Source organism: Sylvia atricapilla, chromosome Z, assembly GCF_009819655.1.
Source record: "Sylvia atricapilla isolate bSylAtr1 chromosome Z, bSylAtr1.pri, whole genome shotgun sequence".
In the NCBI taxonomy this organism is placed as follows: domain Eukaryota; kingdom Metazoa; phylum Chordata; class Aves; order Passeriformes; family Sylviidae; genus Sylvia; species Sylvia atricapilla.
Window position 1 is genome coordinate 60088797 of NC_089174.1, and position 26188 is coordinate 60114984.

The 26188-nt window shown below is 37.9% G+C and overlaps 1 protein-coding gene across 1 annotated transcript in view; it reads right to left on the reverse strand.

Moving 5' to 3' along the window:
• Positions 1 to 241: 241 nt before the first annotated feature.
• Positions 242 to 26188, reverse strand: part of KDM4C (lysine demethylase 4C) — a 246651-nt gene continuing 220704 nt past the window's right edge. Inside the window, exons 20-22 of the mRNA XM_066339406.1 lie at positions 6885 to 7004; positions 3014 to 3106; positions 242 to 1230 (exon numbers count right to left, since the gene is read on the reverse strand). Coding sequence (XP_066195503.1) covers positions 1054 to 1230; positions 3014 to 3106; positions 6885 to 7004 — 390 coding nt within the window. The 3' untranslated portion in view covers positions 242 to 1053. The remainder of the gene's footprint in view (positions 1231 to 3013; positions 3107 to 6884; positions 7005 to 26188) is intronic.

Below are 26188 nucleotides of genomic sequence, written 5' to 3' on the forward strand. Positions count from 1 at the left end.
AATTCAGTCTTTCTGCTTTATGTGAAACATCCAAAAAGGACAAGATCCCAAATACTGAAGAGAAATAGAAAGACAAGAAATGAAAGTGCAGTACTTATCAACTCTGCATTTTTAATACTAAATTGTGTGAGTGTCTGTGTGTATATTCTGTTGTGTTCAGGAAAATACAGTATATATTCTTGACTCCTATAGGTATGAAACAATAGAGTTCAAAATCACATCAACAGGAAAAATGTTGCAATTGTAGTAAAGTATTTATTTATTTTAAAACATTATTACATTGCTAGAGCATTATTTCAAAATAAAAGCCATAATATATTCATTCAAAACTAGGCTGTTAAGCATATATATTTAAACAATAATTTTCATACACACAGTGAAATAAATTTATATTTTACAATTAGTTGGTTATAGTAGACTTTATGAAAAACATGTTTAAAAATAACTGCCAAAATCTATCTCTTTAAATATACAAAATATCCTTGCTGTGCTGAAGATATCTGTCTTAAAAGCCAAAAATATCTAAGTCAATAGCTGAGTCCACATCAAATCCTACTGAAAACAGTAGTGACATAAAAATGTAAAAGCACTGTACTAAGTACAGCCTTTTTGGTCTCAGTACTGTACAAATCTGGTTTTGTTTTAAAAATGTTTTATAAAAACTGCATTTTTTTAACTTAATGTCCTTTACTGTGTGTAGAAAAAAGTGAGCCACTGACATTGTCTCTGTTTACTAAAATGTCGTCTTCTCAGAATTGTGAATCAAAGAATTCAAAGGGAATTTTACCATTTATTTCAATGAGAGTAGGACTAAAACTTTTCTTCAGCATATCATTTAGTAATCTCTCTTGGTTTTCTCCCTGGTTTTATAATGCAAAATACTAAGATTCTTAAATACATTAACAGATGAAATCAGAACTCAAGTACTTCAGATTACAAGGCTGGTGTATGGATTAGTTCACTGTAAAATGGAGTGTTCAATTAAACAAAACCCAATTGCAAATAAAGTTGCATGCTTTTTAATCAAGAATCCTCTCTCTTCTCTTGTTTCCTTTACAGTCCCTTATGGCATTTCTTCTGGAATGAGCTTTTTAAGAAGGTGCGGTATCCTGGATCATCCACATATTCATTCTTAAAGCGAGAACTCAATACTCTCTGCCTTTTCTTCTCTCCCAAGATAATATCTTCTCCATAAAATGTATCTTCAAATCTCATGTCAGAAGCTGTAGACTAAAACCAGGCATTAATTACACATACATACAAATTTTACCTTTCCGTATTTTGAATGTCCTATTCAGAATTAAATTCTCTACATCTGTAGCACTTCTTGGAAACATATAACTAACACCTGTTGCTAGTCTGGATTTTATCCAGGGATCACAAGTCATGCTAATTCTAGATGAGAAAACAGTGACATGAAAGTGATGCAGCTGTTGGGCAGTTTTCATCCTAGCAGTATCATGTAATATTCACCACCTTGTGTTGTTCAAGGAAGTTTTAAATGCAAGGTCATGGATGCCTGAAAAGAAACCTGGGCACTGCCTAATTTGCAAAGGGTCAGGGGTCTCAATTTGGTTACTTGTCATCAAATTTAAACCAGTTGGGAATCCCCACCAACAAAGCAGTGGAACAACAGCAAGCCATTCGGGCAAAATCAGAGGCAAAATATTTGGACCAACTTACACTGCCGGAGTCATGAAGAATTCTCAAGATGAAGAAAAACATCACTTAGAAGAAACTGGTGTCTTTTATTTAATAGACAGAAGCAGGATCATAGGCTGTCTTTAACTTGAACTGTGTTCAGCATGAGGAGGGGAAGGTGTTGGGCATGCCTTGAGGACTAACCTATGTATTTCTAGAATTTAATGCCCTATTAGAAAATCATGCATAGGTCTCAGCAACAGCTGTAGTGGGTTTTATTCAGCTGACCAAATTTAATATTTAATAATCTATAGTTAACTCCCTAATGAAGTCAATAAACAAACAAATAAAAAGAAATACTGATTTCTAAAAAATCAATTTTAAAAATAGCACAACCCCATTATTATTATTATTATTATTATTATTATTATTATTATTATTATCCTGAGAATGCAATAGTCTGCATTCTGAACAAAAAAATGGCAATAGTATGCTTTCCAAGCATAATAAAAGCCCCCATTAAATATAATCAGACGGTTCTTTTAACATTTTCCAAAACATCTATCTTAACCCTAGTCAGGATACTGAAAGATTTGTGCATTTATCCCAAACTCCCTGACATAAAGGTTTCTTAACCCAGAATACATGACCAGTGCACTTTGCATTAGAAAGAACAGTCTTAAGACAGGCAAAACAGTCATCTCCTCCAAAAAATGTGTGGAAGAACTTTCTCTTTTCAGCCTCTAAAAGCTATGCTGTTTGTGAGGTTCAACACTTTTCCATTTGGCCTACATACATAAAAATGTAGCTGGTGGATGTTGTTTGAAACAGCAGGAAAGTTTAAAAAAGTAGCAAAGATTCAGTTTTAAACCAAAGGCTAGTGAAATGCTGGTAAGTCCTGCCAGCAACATTAATGAGTTTGATCAGTTATATTATTTCTTACAAGAAGTTAATTGCCTTTTATTAAATCAAGTTTTTTAAAATCCAAAAGCTCTGAAAAGCTGGAAAGTTTTTTTAAAATATATACCTGTTATAAGCATGCTTAAAGAATAGAATGTCTGTCAATTTAAATATTTACTAACTTCATCATTCCTGATCCGACAGATTAGACAAACACGATGTCCCGTTTAGGAGAAAATAATTATGTCTGACAAGAGCATTTACCTGTACCGGAAGAACAACTAACCATCTCACTAGCAAATGGACACATCTCCTAATTGGGCTGATTTAGCCACTCTTAATATCACTGGCTTCACAAAACACAAGTCTGTTTAAACTGAAAATCCAAAATAAATCCAAGTATGGTGTTCTTGGTCTTTCAAGCATACATACGCATATATATATAGTAACGTTAGCATTGGCAAATACTCACTAAACGTGCTTTTACTCTCTTAGGAAGCTCTTCATCCAGTGTATATATTTCTTCTCTCTTCATTACTATTTGAGAACCATCTTCAAACTCCACCTAATTGAAAAAAATGGGTATTTGAAAATAAAATAATAATTATCTCTTGCACGAAGTTCCTGGAAATGCTTTATCTGGAAATGCTTCCAGATAAAAATACATATTTAAGCAAAGAAGACTTATATACAGACATTTTGCTATGTTTTAGCACAAAATTAGGCTGAAACATAAAAAAGGTTATTTCTTAGGAATTCCAACACATACCTACATTGAAAATAGTATCTAAGCAAAGAGACTTAAAAATCAGCACTGACACTTACATAATGAAGTAAATTTTTTTATTAGGAATGCTGAACAGTAACAAGTCAAGCAATATTTTGCAGGAGTGACATGTCATTTCTATTTGTCTCTAATTTTTTACTTGCCTCTAATAAATAAAAAATTCATTTTAACATCCTGTGATTCAAGGTTGAGGAAGACCATGCCAAAAGAAAATGTGAGTGACAACTAAGGAAATACCAGTTAACAGAATTTTATTGAATCTGATGGAATTTCTTTTAAATGCTCTGTTCAGAAGATGAAAAGCTTTATCATGCTTAGGTTTAGATTTAATCCAATATGAACCCCGTTAGCAGAAAATGAGAAAGGAAATGTAACTAGGTGTAAGGAATGTTAAAATGCTGAGGCTTTGAAGCATTTAAGCTTTTTCAGTAGCTGCTGATTTTTTCCTCTATTTTAATAGTTCATCTAACAGTTGTGAATTTCAGCTATTATCTGTGACTGGAGTTTAGCTCTCACAGAAACTATAATTTAAAGTTTGGTATAAAATTAAAAGTCCCAAGTCCCATTCTACATCCTTAGGTGATTTAATGAGACTGTGTGAATGACAACAGCACACTTGACTAGAAGAATAAGCACAAATACAAACACTTATCAAGAGTGTTATTATGGATAAAACTGAAAAATCATGCATTTAAACTTGTAAATGGACTGGGTTTTTAGTTTCAAATTAAAAGCTTTCTATATCTGAGTATGTCAGATTAATATGTAAACAGCTGAAAAATCCATATATCCGTTCTAAAAAGCAAGGATACAGACTATGATCTATTAACTTCTTTAAAAATAATTTTTCCACTGCAACTAATAGGGCTGCACAAATCTGGAATGCATTTAAAATGCATAGAGCACACAAATGGATAACAAAGTCACACGAGTCATCCTTACTACTCTTCTCCTGTTACTAACCTCCTAAGCCTACTCTGTAAGTAGTATATTAGAGGAACTTACAGGTCAATTTGCCTTAAGCTTGTTTAATTAAATGAGGGCAATGCAGGATGCACAGACAGTCTTTCTGCTACTCCTGCTCCTTCCTGCACAATACATTTGGTAGTTTGTTTGCGTAATACAGTTTGTTATACTGTTTTTTGCATCCCAGGTGAAAAAAATGGGTAGAAAATAAACTCTGACACTCCATGTGATAAGAAAAGCTCTTCTTAAATGGTCAGTATATTTGTTTTTATTCACAGTGTGGAATAGGATGCAAATGCTTCATAACAGAGAATTTGTCACACTTCTGACAAATTCAGAAATACATTCATTTCTGGATTTATTCAGAAATGTATGAAATACGTTCATTTACAATGAAGACTAAGTGGAAGTTCCTCAGGTATAATCCAGCATATCACACTGGAAATAATTTACCTACACTTCATAGTAAACATGACAAGTGCTTATCTAAGACTTTAAATAGTATCATGATTCATGCAAAATATAAATCCACCATCTCTAATAGCTTCAACTCAATTCAGATTGCAGATCCTACATATCAAATCATCAATTTTATCAAGTAAGTTATTTCACTTGGATTCTGCTGCTGTACTGTGTCTGCATGATATGTTAGTATCTTCATAAGATTTTTTTTTTCTGTAAGAACATCATAAATTAGGGAGAAAGCTGTTAGAAAGCAATTAATGGAGTGAATAAATAATTTAATAAACTCTAACTCAATTGTGGACCTCAATATCAGAAATCAGTTGTAGATTGTATTAATAATTTCACTTGAGCACCTGCTTTATTTGGCAGGTTTAGCTCTACTTAGAGATTGTATAGGATACTGGCTGACAAATGTCACTGTATGACACATATTCTGGTGCATTGTGTCATAGCTCCTGCATGCTCCAGTACTGCCACACTTGGTACAAATATCTGATGAACATGAGGAAAATTCACAGAGTGTTCCAACTAAAACAGATTTTGCCTTATGAGATCTAAGCAATCACACAAAAGACTGGGTAAGAGAATCTCAAAGGTGCAACACAGATCACACCAGATGAAAATAAACATTGGTGTATGTGTGAGTCCTGGGAGCTTTTAGATACCATTTAGAAGGACCAGAGGAAGAACTGCTGTATTGTCTTGCACCTCCCTGACATAAACATTTTGTAATCTGTGGCCACAGACAGCCTCCTCTCTTATCTTGCAGACGAAATACTTGCTTGTCTTTATAGTCCTATGTACTGCAACATGGACTCCCTCTAATCTTTAAGTTTAGTCATTTTCCCCCATGATAGGGACTGTTAAAGGCAATTTATATGAATTTATGTTTGCTATGCTGCGGAACTCTAAATCTTGCTGAGCCTCCACATGCTTATCCATTTTCCTTAAACAAAATTCCTTGTTCAAGAAGTATAAAATAGGAGAAAGTTGTTTGTTTTGACTATGTCAAATTCCTTTAAATATGAAAGACAACTACATTCATCTAATTAACCTCAAAGTATTCCTCAGAAGACTAACTGTTCAAAAGAATAAATGATTTGAAGATTAACATTACTATAGAAAAATAATCTTCATACTTTATAAAAAACTTTCCACCTTCACAACATAATACAGCTGCTCAATATAACAGAAGCGGTAAGATTTAGAGACTAGCTCAAGGCTTTAGACATTTGAGAACTTGAATTCAATTGCAAGTCATTGGCAAAGTGAGAAGGTCAACGCAGGAAGTAATTTAGCTTCTCTGTGCCTTAATTTATCTAGAGATATAATAGTAAATTTGCCATTTTGGTACAGTAATGTGAAGCCCCCTGATGAAAAGATTTACATAAGTGAAAATGATTACACATATATATATAAAAGAAATGTATCTAGATTCTCATTCTTTCAGTGCTATTATTATTGTGATTGTTTTATTGCAGTTTCTACCATTCACTTGAGTACTCAAAGCTGCTGACTTATTTTTCTCAAAGGCAAGCCCATAAAAAACCAGTAATTGTTACTACAAAATCAGAAGTCAGCTTTTTAGCTTTGCCTTCAGTGTTCAGTTTCCTTTTGCCTTTGCTGAGGATAAAATGCTCCTTAGATTAATTCATTCAAAATTGCCTCAGACAAAGGAATGATATGCTCTTCTTACTGTCCTCCCTTTCCAACCTCTTATGAAATGCCTCAGGTTCATTGTGGGCTCACATCAATACTTAATTTTGTGTCATTAATTGTATAATTAGCTGATATCAAATCAAAGTAAATAACCTGCAGAAAATAACAATTGTTATATTTTAATCTTAATGTTCCACCTGTTTACCTGAGCTCTTAGAAAGCAAGTAATTTTCTTGATTTTGTAAGACCAAGTGAAACCTTTCTCCCAAACAGTACACAGCACTTGCTGCTGGGTTAAAAAGTTGTTTCTATATCAATTAAAGTTAGTAAGAGTTACAACAGTAGTTCACACTTCACCCTTCATCTTTGAAGGTGTGGATGGCCACTCCAATGATAGAGCCAAATGAGTGATTTACAATAAAGACATCTGAAAAGCAAGCACATGGTAATAAGCATAGATACTCACCTGATACATGTGAGCTGTATTTGTTCCTAGATATTTGGCACCATACAGTTTTCCATCAGGCCATTTTACTTGGACAACCTCTCCCTCTGCAGGTGGACCCAGCCTTAGGCAATCTCTGCTCTATTTACAAAGAAGGATGCATTCTCAAATCAGTGAGTGAGCCACTGCACTGAAATTACCAGTAAGATGATTTTACAACTTGGTAATTGGAGAAGATTTATTACCATGCATGTTTCAAGTTTTATAATCCTGCTAATGGGCTAACACTAATGTTAGCCCTTATGAAAATGAAATACTGACCAAAGAAACACTCTCTTTACAGCTTGATGCTGCATTGGCAAGACAACATATGCATAAATCACACAGCCATCAGCAACTGTGATACACTTTCACCAAAATTAATTTCTAACACACACTGAAAATAAGGATCACTAAAGTGCAATTGCGTATGTGCAATGGTTTCTCTTTTACATACCCAAGTAATAAATGTTTCGTTAACCACAGCACATTTTTTGCTGGATGCTATCTTTGCTGACTGAAACATATGTGGATCAAACCATAAATGGAGAGAACACCAATGCATTTTTTGCTTAGCTGATTTAGAAACACTAAAAGAATCCAAATGCTTACAAAATAAAATAAGGGGAAAATATTTTGTTCCATAGGATATAAAGCATTTTTGTTCCAGTGGTTTGGCAAACTTTTGTGCTTGATCGTTGAGCATGTCAGAGCATCAGTAGCTGCAACATCTTCTTCTAATGGTTTCTTTTGTCCCATATGTCTCAGTATGACGTAAATGAATCATTTTCAGAGCACGTTAACCACACATCCATAAAAGCAACTGCTCACCCAAATAAGACAAAGGACCAGAAAAAGATACGACACATCTGGGCTCACCAATTCTCTGTTCAAATCCTCACCCCAGCAAAGGCATCTCTACTTCAGAGTGACTATATCACAAGACCTGTCATGTAAGGTAGTACTCAGTGGTATTCTCCTGGGTGTGAGAGGACTTACTCAGTGACCAAATTACCTGAGCTCACTCAGAAGTGGTCTACAGTGGGAAGAGAAAAGATAAAGACAAGGACACAGGTACGTGTTACAGAGTGACAAGGTCCTGCAAGACCTGGCACTACCTCAGGTTGCCACAATACTATTACTGTTTTCTTAGATTTACAAAGAATAACTTAGAAAAGTATTTGTATTTTGACTTGTGCATTTCACTTCCAACAGAGGTCAATGATCATCATGACAAAGAACTTAAAATGTGGGAGCAAAAACACATTCCAGTGATTCTCACTTGGACATTATCTTGATGCAATATCATTCCTGCCAAATCCAACCTTTATAAACTGATTTTAATCACATGTATCTTAATCCATGAGTTTGATTCAACACGGGATAAAATAAATTAAAAGCTGGATTTTCACAGAAACACTTTCCTGTATGACAATACTGTCAAAGGCTTTAAAATATGCCCTCTGTGTTTGCCTGGCAAAGGTTGCTGTGAAATACACAGAAAGATATATCCTTTCAGCATCACCACACATTTGGAATGGGTGGAATTACTGTGTTACCCTTCCCAATGTTTTCAGGAAAGGCAGGAGGAAAGAGAAAAGGATGGTTGCTGCAGTGGAGTAATTATGACTTCGCAGGCTACAGGGATTACTAAATACTATCATAGCTCTGAGTATAAATTAAAATAGACTGTATTCTTAGTTGTTCTCTGCTCATTGATGACTGTCAAAATGGTTATTGTCATTATGATACTTCTTCTGCTATTTATTGCAAAAGTGCCAAAAGGAGTCTTGGCGAAGTGAAACAAACTTTAAAATGCATCATAGAATGGAGTAAATTTCCTGAAAACATGCAAACCAACAACGTCAAGCCTAACATTAATTTTCCAAGAACAAAAGCCCAGCATGAATTACTCCCTTTGCAACTCGCACAAGAAAAAACATCTTACAGACTCTGGGATAGCTAATGGAATTGCTCATTTGGAAAATTAGAGTCCTCATGCAAATAACTAGACAAATAACAACCTCATTCTTCACATATCATCACAGTGTCTTAGTCTATGGAACAATATTTGGGAAATTGGTAGTAGTTTTTATTAATTTCTACCAGAGCTCCTACCTTTTATTTTCACAGGATCATAACCATTTGTGATTCTCTTTTTACTGCACAAGTAATTCTTACATTTTTTTTTTCCTGAGGAATGGTAAGACCCTTTCTTACACTGACAAAATAGTAAAAATGCAAGCTCACTTTTTTCAGTCATATAATGAAAAGTCAGACAGGATATGGTTGGTATAGCAATCCTTCAACATCCCCACACCAGCTGTAAATAACATAGTGTGGGCTCAATCTACATTCAGCTCATAAACCATGCACATTTCCCATACAATTACATAATCTATTTCATTTTTTGCAGAAATGGACAAATCATGCTCATCTGTATTGAAAAAACAATTCGCTTGTGTGTCCAGTTTCACATTCTTGCTGTTGCACAGCTCAGAGCTCCAACTCCAACCATGACTAGCTATCTCTAAAGATGAATACATCAAGACTTTTTTGGGTAATTAATCCAGCATTCAATAACCCTCACAGTGACAGAGTCTTTTCTAAAGTGAAGTAAAATCCTGTGTTGAGGAATTTCCTGTATTTCATTTGGCACCTGTTGTCTTTCATCCTGCCACTCTGCATCACCAAGAAGTGTGTGGCTTCATTCTCTTTACTTCCCATATCATCTGTTTGGATAAGATCCTTCTGACTCTACAGCTCACCTGAACAGTCCCAGTCCTATCAGTCCCCTCATATGACAGATGATTCAGTTCCTCCATCACTTTCATATCCTTTTACCATATTTGCTCCTCTATGTCCACATCCTTCTTGTACAGGTAAGACCATAACTGGACACATTAATGCAGATATGGTGTCTCCAGTGTTAGGTCTACAGCCATTCAAAAATACATTTTAAGAGCAAATCTGTAAATAATATTCATATTAATAATAATTCTGAAGGTTTTCTTGATTATTAAAAGTAATATTTTCTGCGTTTAGAAACATTTATTTTGAAATTCATTATATACATGTGCTTTCTTTATGCCCTTTAAAGTTTGAGTCTGCTTTGCTTTTCTCCTAATCCTATCTCATAGCAGAAAAAAGAGTAAATAATTCTAGTGGGCACTCAACCCACCACAATAATCTGAACTAAAATAGTTAGAAATCTATTTGCAATAAATGTTGGAAGTACATGTTGAAATACTGGGGGTGTCTTCTACACTGTCATTAAGGAATTCACATGAATAGCCCTGCAGAGAAAGAAGAAATTTTTCTATTTTTCTTTGGATATTCCATTGTTTTTACCAGAGAGGGTGATTTTCTCCAGGTGCAGTGGCAGGTGATGGTTGATACAGACAAGGAACTGTGGAGCCACAGTAAGAAAACAGAAGAAGGACTGCACCTGAAGCATGCACTGGAAGCCAGAAACTTGAAATGTTGCAGTATTCCAAACAGTATATCTAATTTTAATACAGCCACTGACACTTGAAGAAAATACCTTCCAATACATTCAAATGCTTTCCTAAATTAAGGCAAAGAGGTATAGATATTCTGATCTAAGGTAAACTTATGAACTATTGAGACTATTCTCCCAAGCTGTCAAAAACTGTTGTACTTTGAATGCCTACTATTTTATCTCTACAATGTTTCCCTGATTATTCAGTTATTAAATCAGCTGTCTCAAACTCCATAATTATTTTAAAAGTTGTAAGACTATAAGAGCCGTTGACTTCTTTTAGATTTGATCCAAAGGAGCCAACTGAAAACAAGTATCTTCCCCTGAAGCTCCATATGGGCTTGCAGGAGCAGTGTTCCTTTCATTGTAAGCCAAGCACAGGTTCGTGTCCAGCTGATGGAACTGAACAGGTACCAGTCTGTGCTGGTGATATGCAACCCAAAGTCCAGAGGGAGCTGCCTGGTGCTTTTCCAAAGCTATTCTTTGACTGTTCTGAATTTTCAAATATGATAAAGTTCCTGCTAACTGTAAAAGGAAACATCACTCCTATTTTTAAAATGAGGAGAAGATAGAGTCAGTAGAATACAGGCCTCTGGGCCGCACCTCTGTGCATTGGAAGATCAGATCCTCATGGAAGGCACATGCAAGACAAGAAGGCGATCCAAGACAACCAGCACAGCTTCGCTAAGGGCAAATCATGTCTGATTGATCTAGAGGCCCTCTATGGTAGTGTCCTGGTTCTGGCCAGGACAGGGTTAATTTTTGCAGTAGCCAGGAGGAGCCATGGACAGGGCCAGGAGGTTATTCTATACCACCTCATGTCATTGCTGGGTGCAGGGAAAGAGACTCTTCTGTGGAGAAGGGGCTCCTTGCAGCCAGTGTGGCCCAGGAAGCGGTCTGGTACTATCTATTGTCAGAGAGGGCAGTGGTCATTGTATCTCAAAAACTTGTTTAGAAATAGGAAAATGTGGCTCATGTGGCATCTTTTACAGGAAGTATAAACCCAACAGTGGACAAATGTTTAAAACTGCTGCAGAAAACAGTAATATTCTAATAGAAAACCACCAACACTTGTCCATTCAAATCAGGGGTCCATCACATCACCTGGCTCTTGTTAATGGTTTGGATGATGTGATTCTACCCTGACTCAAGAGGACAGATGAGTTGTGATGATGAAGATCCCCAACTGGATCCTGCAGTTGGTAACTTAGACTAGTGGGCTTGCTTTCAAAGCTCCTTTTGCCTCCCTCTCACGCTTTTGCATTAGCATTCTGTAGAACCTCTCCTACCAGAATGAACAAAATCAATATTTATTTTGATCAGATCAGAGTGGGAGTAAACTCAGTTCTCACATCTGTGCTCCTACAGCGGGCATACTAGGGGAGAAAAGAATAAAACATTGCAAGATAAAAAAACATTTGCAACCAATAAGTAGCAAGCCTGAATACCTTTCTCTAAAGCTAATAAATATTCCTGAGAAATTTCCCTGAACATAAAAATTCATATATATAAAAAATCCCCAATACAATAAAGATTGGGATTTCTTTGCCTATGTATGAAAAGATAAGGCAAACAACTTGGAACAGTCTTGAAGAAAAATAAGTTCATGGTACACAGTATTAAATGTGAATATTTTCTGCAAATGGCTCCCTCTTGAAGATTACTCATATTCACCACTGACTCATCTGAACATGTGTAACTTTTCTTCTTATTGTGTTAGGATAATATGGCTTGGTTTTTAGTGGGGACAGAGGAAGCCAGAGGTTACTTCTAATAGAGAAGCTCCTTGAAAGTTCTACTATGTCCAGCAGAGCCAGTCTCTAAAGGCTCTGAAGTTTGATGCGCTGGCTGACCCAATTAGAAAATTTAGCAACACCTCTGTGATGACATATTTAAGAAGGAAAAAAGGCACGCAATTCCTCTTTCTCCCTCTCCTTGGAGGGGCAGTCCAGGCCCTGCTGTTCCCCTTCCTGAGGGGGGACCACTGGTCCCCTACCTAGCAGGGCCCAGCTGGGCCATGCCACCATGCCGTCCTGGTGCTACAGGTGGCCCTGAGGCCAAGGCTGGGAGCAGCTGAGGGCATGAGTGCCTGCCACCATCCCGGACCAGGAGTGGCCACATGACCAGGTCGCACAGCTGGGGCAATGGCACGTGGTTGCTGCCGTATCAGCACAGCTCGCCATGAACTTTACTTGCTTAGCTGCTTTTAGCCAGCCATGCTGCAGACAGAAGGCCAGAAGCGGAGGCAGCAGCTTTTCCTTTTTCAGCAGCTTGCATGTGGAGAGGTGCTGAATAGAGCCAGCACTGCAGCAGCTGGTGCAGCTCCCACGGCACAGGTGGGGACCGTTCTATAAAAACTTTCCAGTTCATAGAATTTGATAATAAAGAAACCAACAGATACAAATTCTCTCACAAGTCAGAGAAAAGGAAAAGGTGAAAACTTGCAGTGACAACAAAATGGCGACACTAAGGTCAATGAAAACGAGGGAGGAGGAGGAGGAGGTGCTATGTAAACATAGCAAGAGAATAAAATATACAGAAATCTAATCAATTATTTCACTTAATGGTAATAGATTCAAATACAGAGAACCTGACAGGAATTAATTTTCCTGAGATGCTATGAGTTTAAAGACTCAAAAATAGCATTTTTATTTGAGTATTGTTACTCAAAAGTAACAATTACTTTAGCTGAATGTATTTCTTATCTTTCAGTCACTCATTATTTCTGCATCATGTGACACGAAAACCCTCTAGAAAGACTTATTTCAATCACTCAACAGCAGTCTTCCAGAAAGACTATGTAAGAATCCATTTCATTGTGCTGCTGCAGCTTTCAGTATTAGAAAGTTCTTCTAAATTCTACTATGGTCTTGCCCATGCTATCAGACAAGATGGAATGGCAAAAGGCAGAGGTAAGCAGAAGCTTGGCTTCAGCCCCACAGTGTACCTGGGGAAACAGATCTTTTCTGTATTGCTCCATCCCTGCTGCAGAGGGGCCATGGCACAATATTTTAATCCTCCTCCTGGCAGACTCAAAGCTCATAATCTAGCCCTGAGGTTACAAAGATCAAAGAGAAGCAGATATTGAAAAGACTGACTAGAGAGAACTCAGATTCTGTAATTGCACTAAAACTGGCTTTCCTATGTACCTACATATAATTCTTGCTCTAAATCATGCTGTTTGTTCATAAATTTATACATATTGTTAAAATCAATCAGAGAAATAGACACTGTTCATTTTTTGTCATCCTCCGCATTTCTTAAATATCTAAGAATAGTTCAGGCCTTACTGTTAGTCTATGTAACCACAATTTGCATGGAGAAAGCTGTTGTATTGACTTTTATCCTAGAAATGTCATGGTTTCTGAAAAATAATTTAAAATTAATGCATGGTCTCCAAAACTCAGAACTCCAAAACACCTCTGTCCTCTTATATTTGAGAAACTGAAATTCACTTAACAGCAAATTGAGTTCATAGCACATTCATTTCAATTCAAAGCAAATGAGTATTCTTGTTTTGTTGGTTTAGCATGGATGGTAAAAAACAATTAGTGACTGACTTTCAAGATGGAAGGCCAGATTGGCTAATTATTTATAGGTATACACCTCTGGGTCACACAAGCATCAAATCAGCCTGGGAAGCCTGGGGAGTTTCTCTTCCTTCCAGCAAGCCACCAGGTATCATTGTGGTCAGCTGAGGCCCCACTGCCCCTGGGCAGCTGGGCTGGGCCCAGCCGAGCCTCTGGGAGCCTCTGCCCACCCCGGGAGAAGTCTGGGCTGCCTGAGCCCCCTTTTTCCCTGGCTGCCAGCAGGGGAGAGGGGAGGCTGCAGCTCGGCAGCGCTGGCCGATGCCACGGGCAGAGGAGGCCAGGCCATGGCCAGCCCAGTGGCAGCTGGCAGCAGCGGAGGGGAGCCTGCAGACTCTGGCAGCAGCTCTGAGCTGGGACACCCCGGATGAGACTGAGGGGTGGAAGCAGGAGGCATCCACCTGCGGGGCTGCTCTGAGATTTCTTGGCCTGAGTTCTCTTCCCCCCATCCCCGCAGCTTTTGAAAATCCTAGAGGCTGCTGCCCAGAATAGATCAGGTGACCATCTGCAGGCCCAGGCAAGAATGTTAACTCTCTCCTGACACCGACTGAAACTTTTTAAAACTCTAACCCTTCCTAGAAAAAGAGAAAAGGACAAATTGGAGATAAGTAAAGAGATAAATATGAAGATATACAAGTCAGAAAAAGGAGAGTGACTCCTTAGGTGGAAGAGATGCCAAGTTGCCTTAGTCCTAGGCTGAAAATCTCCTATGAGTTGTGGTAACAGACTGTAATACGCATACACTAGAATATTCCTTCAAATTGTGGACAATATGAATTGGGGAAATGATTTGTGGATTTTTCAGCAAAGGTATCTGTGATTTACAGAGTGAATATTGAATTAAAAGCTGTGATGTGGTGATCCCACAAGGTGTTTGAGCAGCGAGAGATAAGAAGTCCTCTGCGCCAGTGAAGAAGTGAGAAGATATCTCTGTTCCTTGAGATAAAACATCCTTTGCCTTTGACCTGAGCATCTTTAAAAGGTGACTCCCTGATATAAGTGAGTCCACAGCCCATGTGTAGTCATGAGAAAGGTTATGTGATACGGAAGGTCTACAGCTGCAGAAGTTCTCTGGGCAGGCTGTTTTGTGAGAGTTGGAAGTCACAAGCATACTGTTTCTTTTGTGGAAGTTATGAGAACAGAACAGGAGATACTTCTCTCTCTCAAAGACTGAATGAAAGACTATTTTGTAAGTGGTATTGACCTAGAGTTCTGAGTTTTGCCTCTTTACATTGTAGAAAAGTTAATATTTAGTAGTGGGAGAAGGTGTTATTTTATAAGTTTCATTTGGTTTTTTTATTTTCTTTTTTTTTTCTCCTTTTTTGTGTGTGTTGATAGATCTATTTGTTTATCTTTGGGTTTGAGCCTGCTTTGGTTCTCTTAATCCTATCTCACAGGGGAAAAGCAGAGCAAACACTAAAACCACTGCACTGGATTTGGCAAACAGAAGCAGGTAAATGTAACTTCTTACAACACAGACAAAACACATTAACTATATCTGATTTTCACTGGTAAGACTTGAAGTGGGTTTCTAGTCCCTAGAATTAAAGCCTGAAAAAGTAACAAAAAATCCAGGCCTGATTATTTGGCTTTTGCATAGAAATGGTTCTTGTGTTTACTCCAGCTGGACTGCAGAATCAGCTTTTAAAATTGCCCCTTAAATTAGGACCTGATTTAAATTTACTACCCTACGTCACTGCTACCTCACACATAATGAGACAGTGCTCCCTGTAAAAACAGAAATCAGATGAAGATGGTTTGACAAGAAGTGCAGAAGCAAGCACAGGGTGGCCACACTATGAGGAAGTGGCTTTTCCAAGGCCATTCTGCAAAACAACTTGATCCAAATTTCCTTCTCTGCCTATACCACTTTAGCTAATATTAACTTTCAACATAAATGCTAGTGATTAAGCTTTCGTAGTCCTGCTCAATGGTGATTGTTTCATAAAAGGAGCATGACTAATGCGATTACAACCAACACCTCCAATTTAGAAAAGCAGGCCATAGAGACAAATACCACACCACAACTGCAAACACTGAATATATCTACCAACACCATTAAAGTGCAAGTGGAGAAGCAAATTGTGGAAACTCTCTGAAACAACCACTAATCTCAGTAGATTGTCAAACTGTTTTTTCTTTCTGAAGGTGACAGTATATACTAGTTGATGCAAATTTTTAAAAACACAAAATTAGGTTGCATATGTTCCAAGACAGTTTGAATGAAAAGAAGAGTGGTAGCTAATTTGTCAGTCAGATTTTTATCTAAACAGGAACAGCAATTTACACAGTGCATTAACATTTGAAAGAGAAGGCCTGATTCCCAGGAGTGCAGTTCCTGGTTTGAATTGGTATAAATTCAGTGAAATCACCAGATTAACAGAATAGCTACTATAATTCAACAAATTTAGCTTTGAATAACGGAATGGGAGTATAAAAATACTTTAAATTGATGTATAATATGTTGTCTTTAAAATATTACTGAATGTTCTCCTACAAAGTAAATATATGCTTTTACAAAAGAAAACTGGAATATAAATGGGACCATGCATTCTCACATAAATCTACAAATTTCTTATTTTCTATCCAGCTTAGAAAGTTACTATTTTAACCATTGCATTGCCTTTCAGCAAAGTATTAATAACACAAATTCATGCAGAATGCTAATCAATAGACACAGAATTGCCCAGAAGACAACAACTCAAATCCACACTGCAGAATGCAACTTAGGATGTCCAGGGTGGTACTGGGCACAATAAGGTACATAGAGAAGACACTAAAGAGTACAATATACTCTTATGGGACAAACTGAGGGTCAGCAGTAGGAAGCTGAAGCTGCCAAGGACACCTGGATGTCTAATTTACTATGAAGAACAAGGCTTCTGTAACGCAGAAAAAATCCTATCTTAAGCTTACATTAAAGTCAGATGAGACTGAATGCTACACTAGTCCCTCATATCCTGTTCACCTGTATATTGGCTCCCTGTAGATCAGTTAAAGTCAGATGAGTACACAGATAATGTGCTGCTCCTGCCCCTTCCTCAGGATGCAACACACACATGAAAGAAAATGCAAGTCTTCCAACACTTCCTCCACTGACCCTTGGAAAGTCTGGAAATAATCTTCTGCACAACAGTAATTTAAAATTACAGATGAAAAAATCCTACAATTCCTGGATTACATAAGAAAATAGGTGGGAGGTGAAATAACACTCCTGTCCCAATCCCAGCAGTCCCATCTCATCTCAAAGATTCCTGTGCAAATTCTAAGAATTTTACCATACTCACAGCTGTACTCATTGTGGTCCTGCATAAAGACGCACATTGTCTTTGCAAATACAAGAAACATTGTAGTATATTTCTGTCACTCCCCTGTCTCGCTGCAAAGTCAGCCATCTTACCATGAACTGCAAAGTAATCATTTATCTTCCATTTTGTTTCTCCTGCTGAGCTGTGAGACATTACCTTCAACTCATCTAACATCATTATTGTTAAGGATCCATAAAGCATTTCATCGTAAAGTGGAAAGGCTATTCTACAAGGAAATTATATAAAGATAATACTGATATTTGAGGCTTTAATTTGCCTATAATCTTTTCAATATTCATTTTTATACTTATCTACTAAGTTGCCTGTCTTTCTGCTGTAATAGGAAACAAGAAAAGCAAGAGCAACAGAAAAATTATTCGTGTTCTCCATAATGAAGAAAATGAAAATTACTCACTTAAATAAAAAGTTATAGTACAGTACAACAAGTTTTAGATTAAAATAAGACTATTACATCTGTTGATGTTTTGTAGCTTCAGAAGTTAAACAATAGAATAAAACCCTTCAATCTGCAGTGTTAGAACTTAGTCTTTTGTTTTGAAATAGCTTGATTTTAACTTATTAAGAGCACAGTTTTAAAAACAGGAATTAATTTCTTTAGTATTCAGAAGATGTAAACAATTATTCACAAGTAAAAACCATAACATTCTGTGTATAAGCATTTGTAAATCTAGGGAAAAAGTTCACAACTACAATGATGCGTTAAAATAAATTTTCCCTGTTCACAAACTCAAGTAAATTCTTCATAACATATATAAATATTTAAATTATTGGAATATTTAACAGAAGAATGCAAAACCCTACAAAATCTCTGTATATCCACCAAGTTAAAAAACGAAATCTGAGTTTTTTCTAAGACATGTCACAACTCTCAAATTTGCTTTCCAAAATTTTTCAAAATTACTTGTCAATGATCACATCATACAACTTGCTGAATAGTAAGTTTAATTACACAGCGTTTTTGTAATGCTGCAAACAACAATTGTACCAGCCCAACATGAATTGCACATTATTCACTATATAGACTCAATAGTGTTATATTACTGATAGTGTAACAGTTAAGTAACCTTTTAGAAAGTTGCTAAACCAATTATAATTCATTACGTCTCTTTTCCTACATCACAAAAAACAATTCTCAGAACTTTTGACTAAGTTTATACCAAATACAATCTAGCCTCTTGTTACCTTCAGAAATGCATTAGATTCCTATTTCACATTCTCAGAAACTGCTAGTGATGGTGATACTGGAGTGCACCCCAAATCTAGATTGCCCAGAAAATTTGCAAATTCAACCATTCTAATTTCCTTACCAATTTTTACAGATTTACATGCCATTATAATAAAACTTGATAGAAAAGCACAAAAGAGTTGTCAGAAGACATAGAAAGAGAAAGGTATACAGCAGAGAGATGACTAGAAAAAATTGCTGGAAACTAGTCAGGAGTTTAGTTATAATGCATGATAAGGCTGATAGAAGAAAAGTAAAATATATCTTCTTTGTAAGACAGATTGTCAAAAGAACACAGCCCCCAGTAATTCCCTTGAGATTTACTAGAGCTAGAATCAAAACTATTTTTTAGATACAGGTGGACATTAAATGGACTCTCGAGATTTACGTGCTAGCCCAGTATCTCCAAATGTCTATTGTTCAAGAAGTATGGTTTTTCAAAAGCAGAGGCAAAGGTATTTAACGTAACACATACTGAGAAGCTGACTGAGTATCACATCTGCAGACACACACTTCCTGCACCACTGCAAGTCAGTAGTCATGGACAAAGTCATTAGGGAGAAGTTCCTGAAAACAAGTAAGATTTTGTTCTTGAAATCACATCCTGAGCACTGACACTCACAGCTCTCAAGAGTGAGCTACATTTTCTAATCTGCAGATGCAAAAAGTCCCACCAAAATAACAGCATATTGGTTTCTACTAACATTCCCTTTAGCTGGCCTGGAGGAAATAAATCCCAGCTAACGTCCAGCTAAATCCCATTTGTTTTGTATCTCAAAGGAGGATGAAGTAAATCTGTTCTGTCTCTCATTTGTCTAATAATAACTGATTTTTTTGGGGACAATCTGTATTCACCTTGACTCCTTCACCTGTAAATTACCCCCATTAGTTCCTCTTGTCTCAGGTAATTACTAAGGTTATAAATGCCTTTGCAGTTTCAAACCCCTGCCAGATATCTAAGCCACAAAGGATCGTGCAAAACCTCAGCAAGTCCATGATCATCACCCCAGACAGAAATGGCAGCTTTACACACACAGTTTATAGAGTATATATGTATACAGCATATACAATAGGGTGTGGGTCATGAGATGTCAAAACCTTTATTTCCTAATTTTGAGGGATATGAAGCGAACATTTGTTGCTTGGGATGGTAGAGGACTGCAAAGAAGTCCCTCACGGAAAAAGCTGTGGACTATTGTTAAGGATTTATTTCATTAACATTCTTAAACTACATTGCTATCACACTGTCAGGTTTTTTCTTCAAACACTAGAAACTAAAATGTGCTCTTTTTTGCTTTTTTTCTGACTTTTTTTTTTTTTAACAAAGAAAGCAGGGGATAACAATTTTAGATGCGTGAAATCTAGGTGCACACAGTAACAAATTGTAGCCTTTGTAATAATTTCAGTGAAGTACTTTGGCTGTCAGAGTTCTCAAGAGCCCTGTTTCTCCCTCTCCTGACAGTGGCAAATTTAAAGTATTGATAGACACAGAAAGACAGACTTTAATCTCCTCATTTTCTCTTCAGACTGAGAGCTTTCTTGGCTCCACTCCTGGAAGAAGGTACTTGCAGTAAGTATCAACAAAATTCTGCTAAAGATTCAGGTATCACTGTTGATATGTTAGAAAATTCACTGTTTGGTAGTGCTTTTTTCATGCTTGAATTTTTCTCAAGATAAAGTGGCACCATTTAATAAAAAGTGATAGACAAAAAAAAAAAATCAAGGAAAATGTTGGACAGAGAAACATGACACATGCAAAAAATGAACTGAAGTTATCTCTGAACAGAGATCTAGTTGGAGCTCAGGAAAGAAAGGAGAGTTTATCACCTTAACAAGAATAGGCACCCAGCTCAGAAGGACTACAAGGATGTTGTGAGGTTACACAGGGAGAAAATTAGAAGGGCCAAAGCCCAGCTGGAATGTAATCTGTCTACTGCCATAAAAGACAATGAAAAATGTTTTGGTAAACATTCACACCAAAAGGAAAGCTAAAAAGAATCTCCATCTGTAACTGGATGCTGTGGGGGAAAGACAGTGACAAAGAATGAGGAAAAGGCTGAGGTACTTGACTGCTTTCTTTGCCTCAGTCTTTAATTCCAGTTGTTCTGTGAGAACCAGTCCCTTGAGCTGGAAGACTGGGGTAGGGAGCAGAATGAAGACCTCAAAATCCAAGAGGAAAGTGAAATGAATAAAATGTAAGAGATTCCCATTTTCTTACACAGTCTGTCATTTGTTAAAAAGTTGTACTGTTTCAAATATTATGCCAGTTGTAAACCGGTCTGTTAAGCTGTTTGTACCAAAGTTTGTACCCTCAAAAATCTTATTCCAAGTTGTATACCCCCTCTAAAACCCCGGGTTCCCTTCCCCTTCCGTCGGGCTAGGCTGTCCCCATTCCCCACCGGCTCCTCGAACTGCCGGCCCCACCTAATAGGAAAATCCAAGGACTTCCATGGTGCACCGCTCCAAAACCGAAGTGCAGTTGCCGGCAAGCGGACCCAAAAGCCGCGACCCAGCACCAAATCCAGGTAAAAAGGGAGGCACTACAACACCGAGAAGACCCTCAGCTACCTAAAGACTGAATTCTGCTTCTGCCGCCTCGCCACGACCACAAAGGGACTGGGAAGAAGTGACGCCCCTAGACCACACGAGCCCAGTTGGGTTGCCGGGGATTCCCGCGAGGCCGGAACCCCCGACTCTGCTGCGGGGAGAGCAGCAGGTTCGTCTGACACCTGATCCTCAGCGGCGACAGGAGCGAGGGCGGCGACAGGAGCAGCGGCGGCGCAGGCGACCCCTCGAGTTCCCCCTTTAAAGAGCTGACTAATAAAGGCTTTTCAAAGGAGCAGGTCTCCTGGCCCATTTATAACAGAAAGGGTCAGCAACTTGCTACACCACTTAGACATACACAAGTCTATGGGATTGGGTGGGATCCACCCAGGGGTACTGAGGGAACTGGTGGAAGAGCTTGCTGCTGAGCCATGCTGGATCATTTACCAGCAGTTCAGGCTAACTGGGGGGTCTCAGTTGAATGGTGACTGACAGATGTTACACTCATCTTCAAGGTGGCTCAAAATGTGAACTCAGGGAACTACAGGCCTGTCACACCGAGTGCCAGGCAAAGTGGCACTTTCCCTCAGTGCCAAGGAAAGTCATGGAATAGATCATCCCAAGTGTCATCAAACAGCACGTGCAGTACAGTGACACAAGGCCCAACCAGCAGGGGTTTCTGAAACACAGGTGATACTCAACCAACAGGATCTCCTGTGACAAGGTAACAAGCTTAGTGGATAAGGAAAAGGTTGTATATGTTGTCTGCCTGGATTTTTGTAAAACTTTTGATAGCATTTTACACAATATTCCCCTGGAGAAACTGGGTTTCCATGGTTTGAACAGACATACTGTTCGATAGGTAAAAAACCTTGAAGTCTGGGCTCAGAGTGATAGTGGATGTAATTACACTTAGCCAGGAGTTGGTCATCAGTAGTGTTCCCCAGGCCTCAGTACTGGGGCCAGTTCTGTTCAGTAATTTCACTGATGACCTGGACAATGGGATCAAATGAATGGACAGTCAGTTTGCAAATGACACCAAGCTGGGTGGGAGTGTTGGTCTGCTGGAGGGCAGGAAGGCTCTGCAGAGGGATCTGGACAGGCTGGATCATGGGCTGAGCCCAGTGGTGTGAGGTTCAACAAGGCCCAGTGCTGGGTCCTGCCCTTGGGTCACAACAACCCTAGGCAGCATTCCAGGTTTGTTGAATGCGTGGCCAGCAGGACCAGGGCAGGGATTGTCTCCCTGTACTCACCACTGGTGAGGCCACACCTTGAAAACTGTGTTCAATTTTGGGCCCCACATTCCAAGCAGGATGTTGAGGTGCTGGAGGGAGACTAGAGAAGGGCAATGGAGCAGGTGGAGGGTCTGGAGCACAAGTCCTGTGAGGATTGGTTGAGGGAGCTGGGAGTGTTTAGCCTGGAGAAAAGGAGGCTCAGGAGTGACCTTATTACTCTCTACAACTGCCTAAACGGAGGGTGTAGGCCAGGCGCAAGTTGGCCTCTTGTCCAAGGCAACAAGTGCTGCCTTGTGAGATGTGATCTGAGCTGTGAGAGAATAGCCTCAGTTTGCCTCAGTAAAGGTTTAGATTGGACATGAGGAAAAATTTCATCAAAAGAGTTATCAAGCACTGGAACAGGCTGCCCAGGGAAGAGGTTGAGTCAACAGCCCTGGCTGCAATCAAAAGACATGCAGAGGTGGCACTTATGGATATGGTTTAGTGGTGGCCTCGGCAGTATTAGGTTAATGGTTGGACTCAGTAATTTTAAAGATCTTTTCTTACCTATATAATTCTGTGAAAATTAATTTCCCATTCCTGCTTCTGACAGCTGTAATCCGAATGTTTTAACCTGAACTAATATATACTTTTCAAGAGGATGCTTTTTGGATTTTATCAGAACCTCAGAAAATTTTCCAAATTGTGGTTCTGTGAAAAATCCTCATGAACTCCTGAATATAGGATCAATTGTTCTTTCAAACACATTTCATCCATACTTCAGATGCTCTTGCTTTAAAGGAATAATTACAGCAGTATTCCATTCGCTACCGTGTTAAAAAATGTAATTTGATTTATAGATTTTAATAAGTAAAATTCATTTTGGGCTGTGGACATGACTACCACAGCCCAACTTTACCTTCTCAATGGATAATACCAACATTTATACACTTACAAGTAAACTAAAACACAGTGTGGTTATGTCATGGCAGGAATTACACTCATTTTTGTTCACCTATTTCTCTTGATAACCACAAGGTAAATCCATGACATCGAAGAATTTTCTGTAAACTCATCACTGAAGGACCAGGCCACTTAAAGGGGCAAGAGCCTGGAAGATGTTTAATATTTCAGGTGGTGTGTGCTCACTTAGCTTGTAATGAGACTGCTCAACAGTCTCAAAGCGTGCTTCACTCTGTAATTATCTGTTTCCTTCCTTGCAATCAATACAATATGGTGGTATCTATCTCTCCCCAAACATGCATACTGCAAAACCTCTCTGTTGTTCTGTTATTTTAATAAGGTAGCATGGGAACAACTTCATCCAAATCTTATACATATATGTATATTGGCAGCCACAATATACACAGAAACAAGTAAATCTTCTAGCTATATACCAAGAGTAATATTCTAGCAGAATGCTAAGATATGCCAGTGCCATAGTCATTAGGTATCAAAACAAAACCAGAAAAAACTCCCTAATGGATCAGACCAAAGAACTGAAAAACTTCCCAATGCATATCCTGTGAACTGACACCTGGTCTACTGGTCAGAACAGTACTGTTCTTGGTGCTGTGCTAGGGGCTGTTTGACAAGTTATGGAGCATTAATACTTCAAGAAGTAGCAAGTGGCACACATACATGCTGTCTGATACTCAGGACTGCAGTATATGTACTCCTTAGCTGTGTGCATGCAACATTAAACTGTGAAAGTTGTCATTTCACAAGTTGTCCTGCAAGATATCAGGTACTGTCCCCCCTACTGTAGTCTTCCCAGCAATTACAAGAGGAATTTGTCCTGCTGTTGTGTCCAGGAAGAGATTGTATCCATGTACTTCTTTACACCTCTCACACCTCCTGGGTTGAAGGAAAATGGATTGGTTAGCATATCAGACAGCTAACTCACATGTTTAAATCCTGTAATTGAGGAGTGATTTCTCTAAGAAATTTGGTATAACACTCAAGCAATAAAAAATGTTGAAATTTAAAAATCTAATTATGTGTCTGTAGTTAACACACTCAGTAACTCTCCACCTTATATATTTACTAAATGCTAACACAAACCAAGAGAAATACATATGAGAAGAGAACAATGTATACCCTGATTTGCTTGTTATTGAATACAAACAGAGTTTCATGAAGCTTCAACACTGAACTTTTCCTGCTCCCTATTTTCTTTCTTAAAAATAAATCTCCGTCTGAACATTGGAATTCTAGTCTATTGCAAGCTGAGCTGAAATTATGTAGTGGATTCTGCACATGCTGGAAGAGGAAAAAGCTCCTGCTATTTTTGTGAGCTGGTTGAAAAGTGAAAACAGATTAGAAAAGTAAGTTTTTCAACAGGCAGCAACATTGCTTTCACACCAGATTTGATGAAAAAGTCCTCCCAGCGGCACTAACACCTGAAATGCACATTGCATGGATTAGTAAGTTTTCATCTGCAAAGAAGAAAAAACACCTTTTTTTTTTCAGTTCCAGTAACTGCTGCAGGTATATTATCTAATGAAAACACAACAAGATTTCTCTAAGGAATGTGAAATTCATTTGGTGTTTCCATCAAACAATTATGTGTTCATCCACTATCTGAGAAGCACCGAGGCACATCCAGACCTGATTACATTTACTCTTAGCTCCAGATCAGACTCCCCTGCTAGGACAACAAGAAGTTCCTCATCTTTGCCTTACCAGATCCTTGATGCAGGCACTTACAAAAGGCATCTCTAATAACAATACAGCCACATTTACTTAGTATCTTGATCATCCTAAATCAGAATATCTTTAATCATTAATAGATACTTTTGCAGTATTTCGCATTAAGACATAAATTTTCAACAATGTATAAGAGAAATTTGCTGACTGTTCAGACCATTCAGAGATAAACAGCTCAATCCCCAAATACCAACCTGAACCTTTTGAATACCATATTTTCAAAACCATATACCATATTTTCATTTTTCAAACCAAAATATCATATTTTTCAATAACTGAGAAGCTTCCAAGAGCAACAGTATCATTTCCACTGATGTATCTGTCAGTTAATGCTATTTTCAGGAAAATATTAGATATGCACAAAGCAGAAGAACTCTCTTCTGCAGAAGAGCAGAAGACTTTCACAGGAGAAAAACATGGAGCACTCCTAGGAGTTGTATCCCTTGAGCTGCAGAGTCAGTATTCTCTGGCATCACTGCATAAACCAGGCTCTTCCCCTCTACATACTGAACACGACTAAGTGAAAAGTGGTCTTGGAACAAACAGCACTTTTGTGTACCAGTGATCCTTGGAGACTTCAACTTCTAGAAGCTATCAGGAGGTACACCAAAAGTACTGGCTTAGCACATGAAAGATTCAGAGGATCATTAAGGTCAATGAGGATTAGAGTCACATAACAAGAAAGATGTCAAAGGGCACTCACTCGTTACACCACAAAGCTTAAATCCAATGTATTCATTGCAAATGTAGAGGGAAAAAGAATCTCTCTCCGACTGCAAATTTTGCTCATATGTGCCAAGTGCACAATGTGGTTTTTAACATTAAGAGAGCCATGGTAGTTTATGTAAGTGCATAAGGGAAATCAAAATCTCAGATGCTTTTTGAAATGTAATAAACTATACTACATATAGATAAACTTGCCATCTTCTCCCTGATGATTTTTATCATTAATAATGTGATCTTACAAACTAAATATCAGAAAGAGTAAATAAGTTGTTAGAACAGATTCTTGAGAGCTATTCTTCACATTACAGAAGTTTTCTATTCTGCAAGGAATTTTTACAAGTTATCTCTAAGTGACAGAGAAGGATATATGGAATTCCCTCTTTCATATCCTTTATTAAATGCATCTTTCTTATTTAATTAAAAGATCTAAGATTACTCTTGATTTATTTT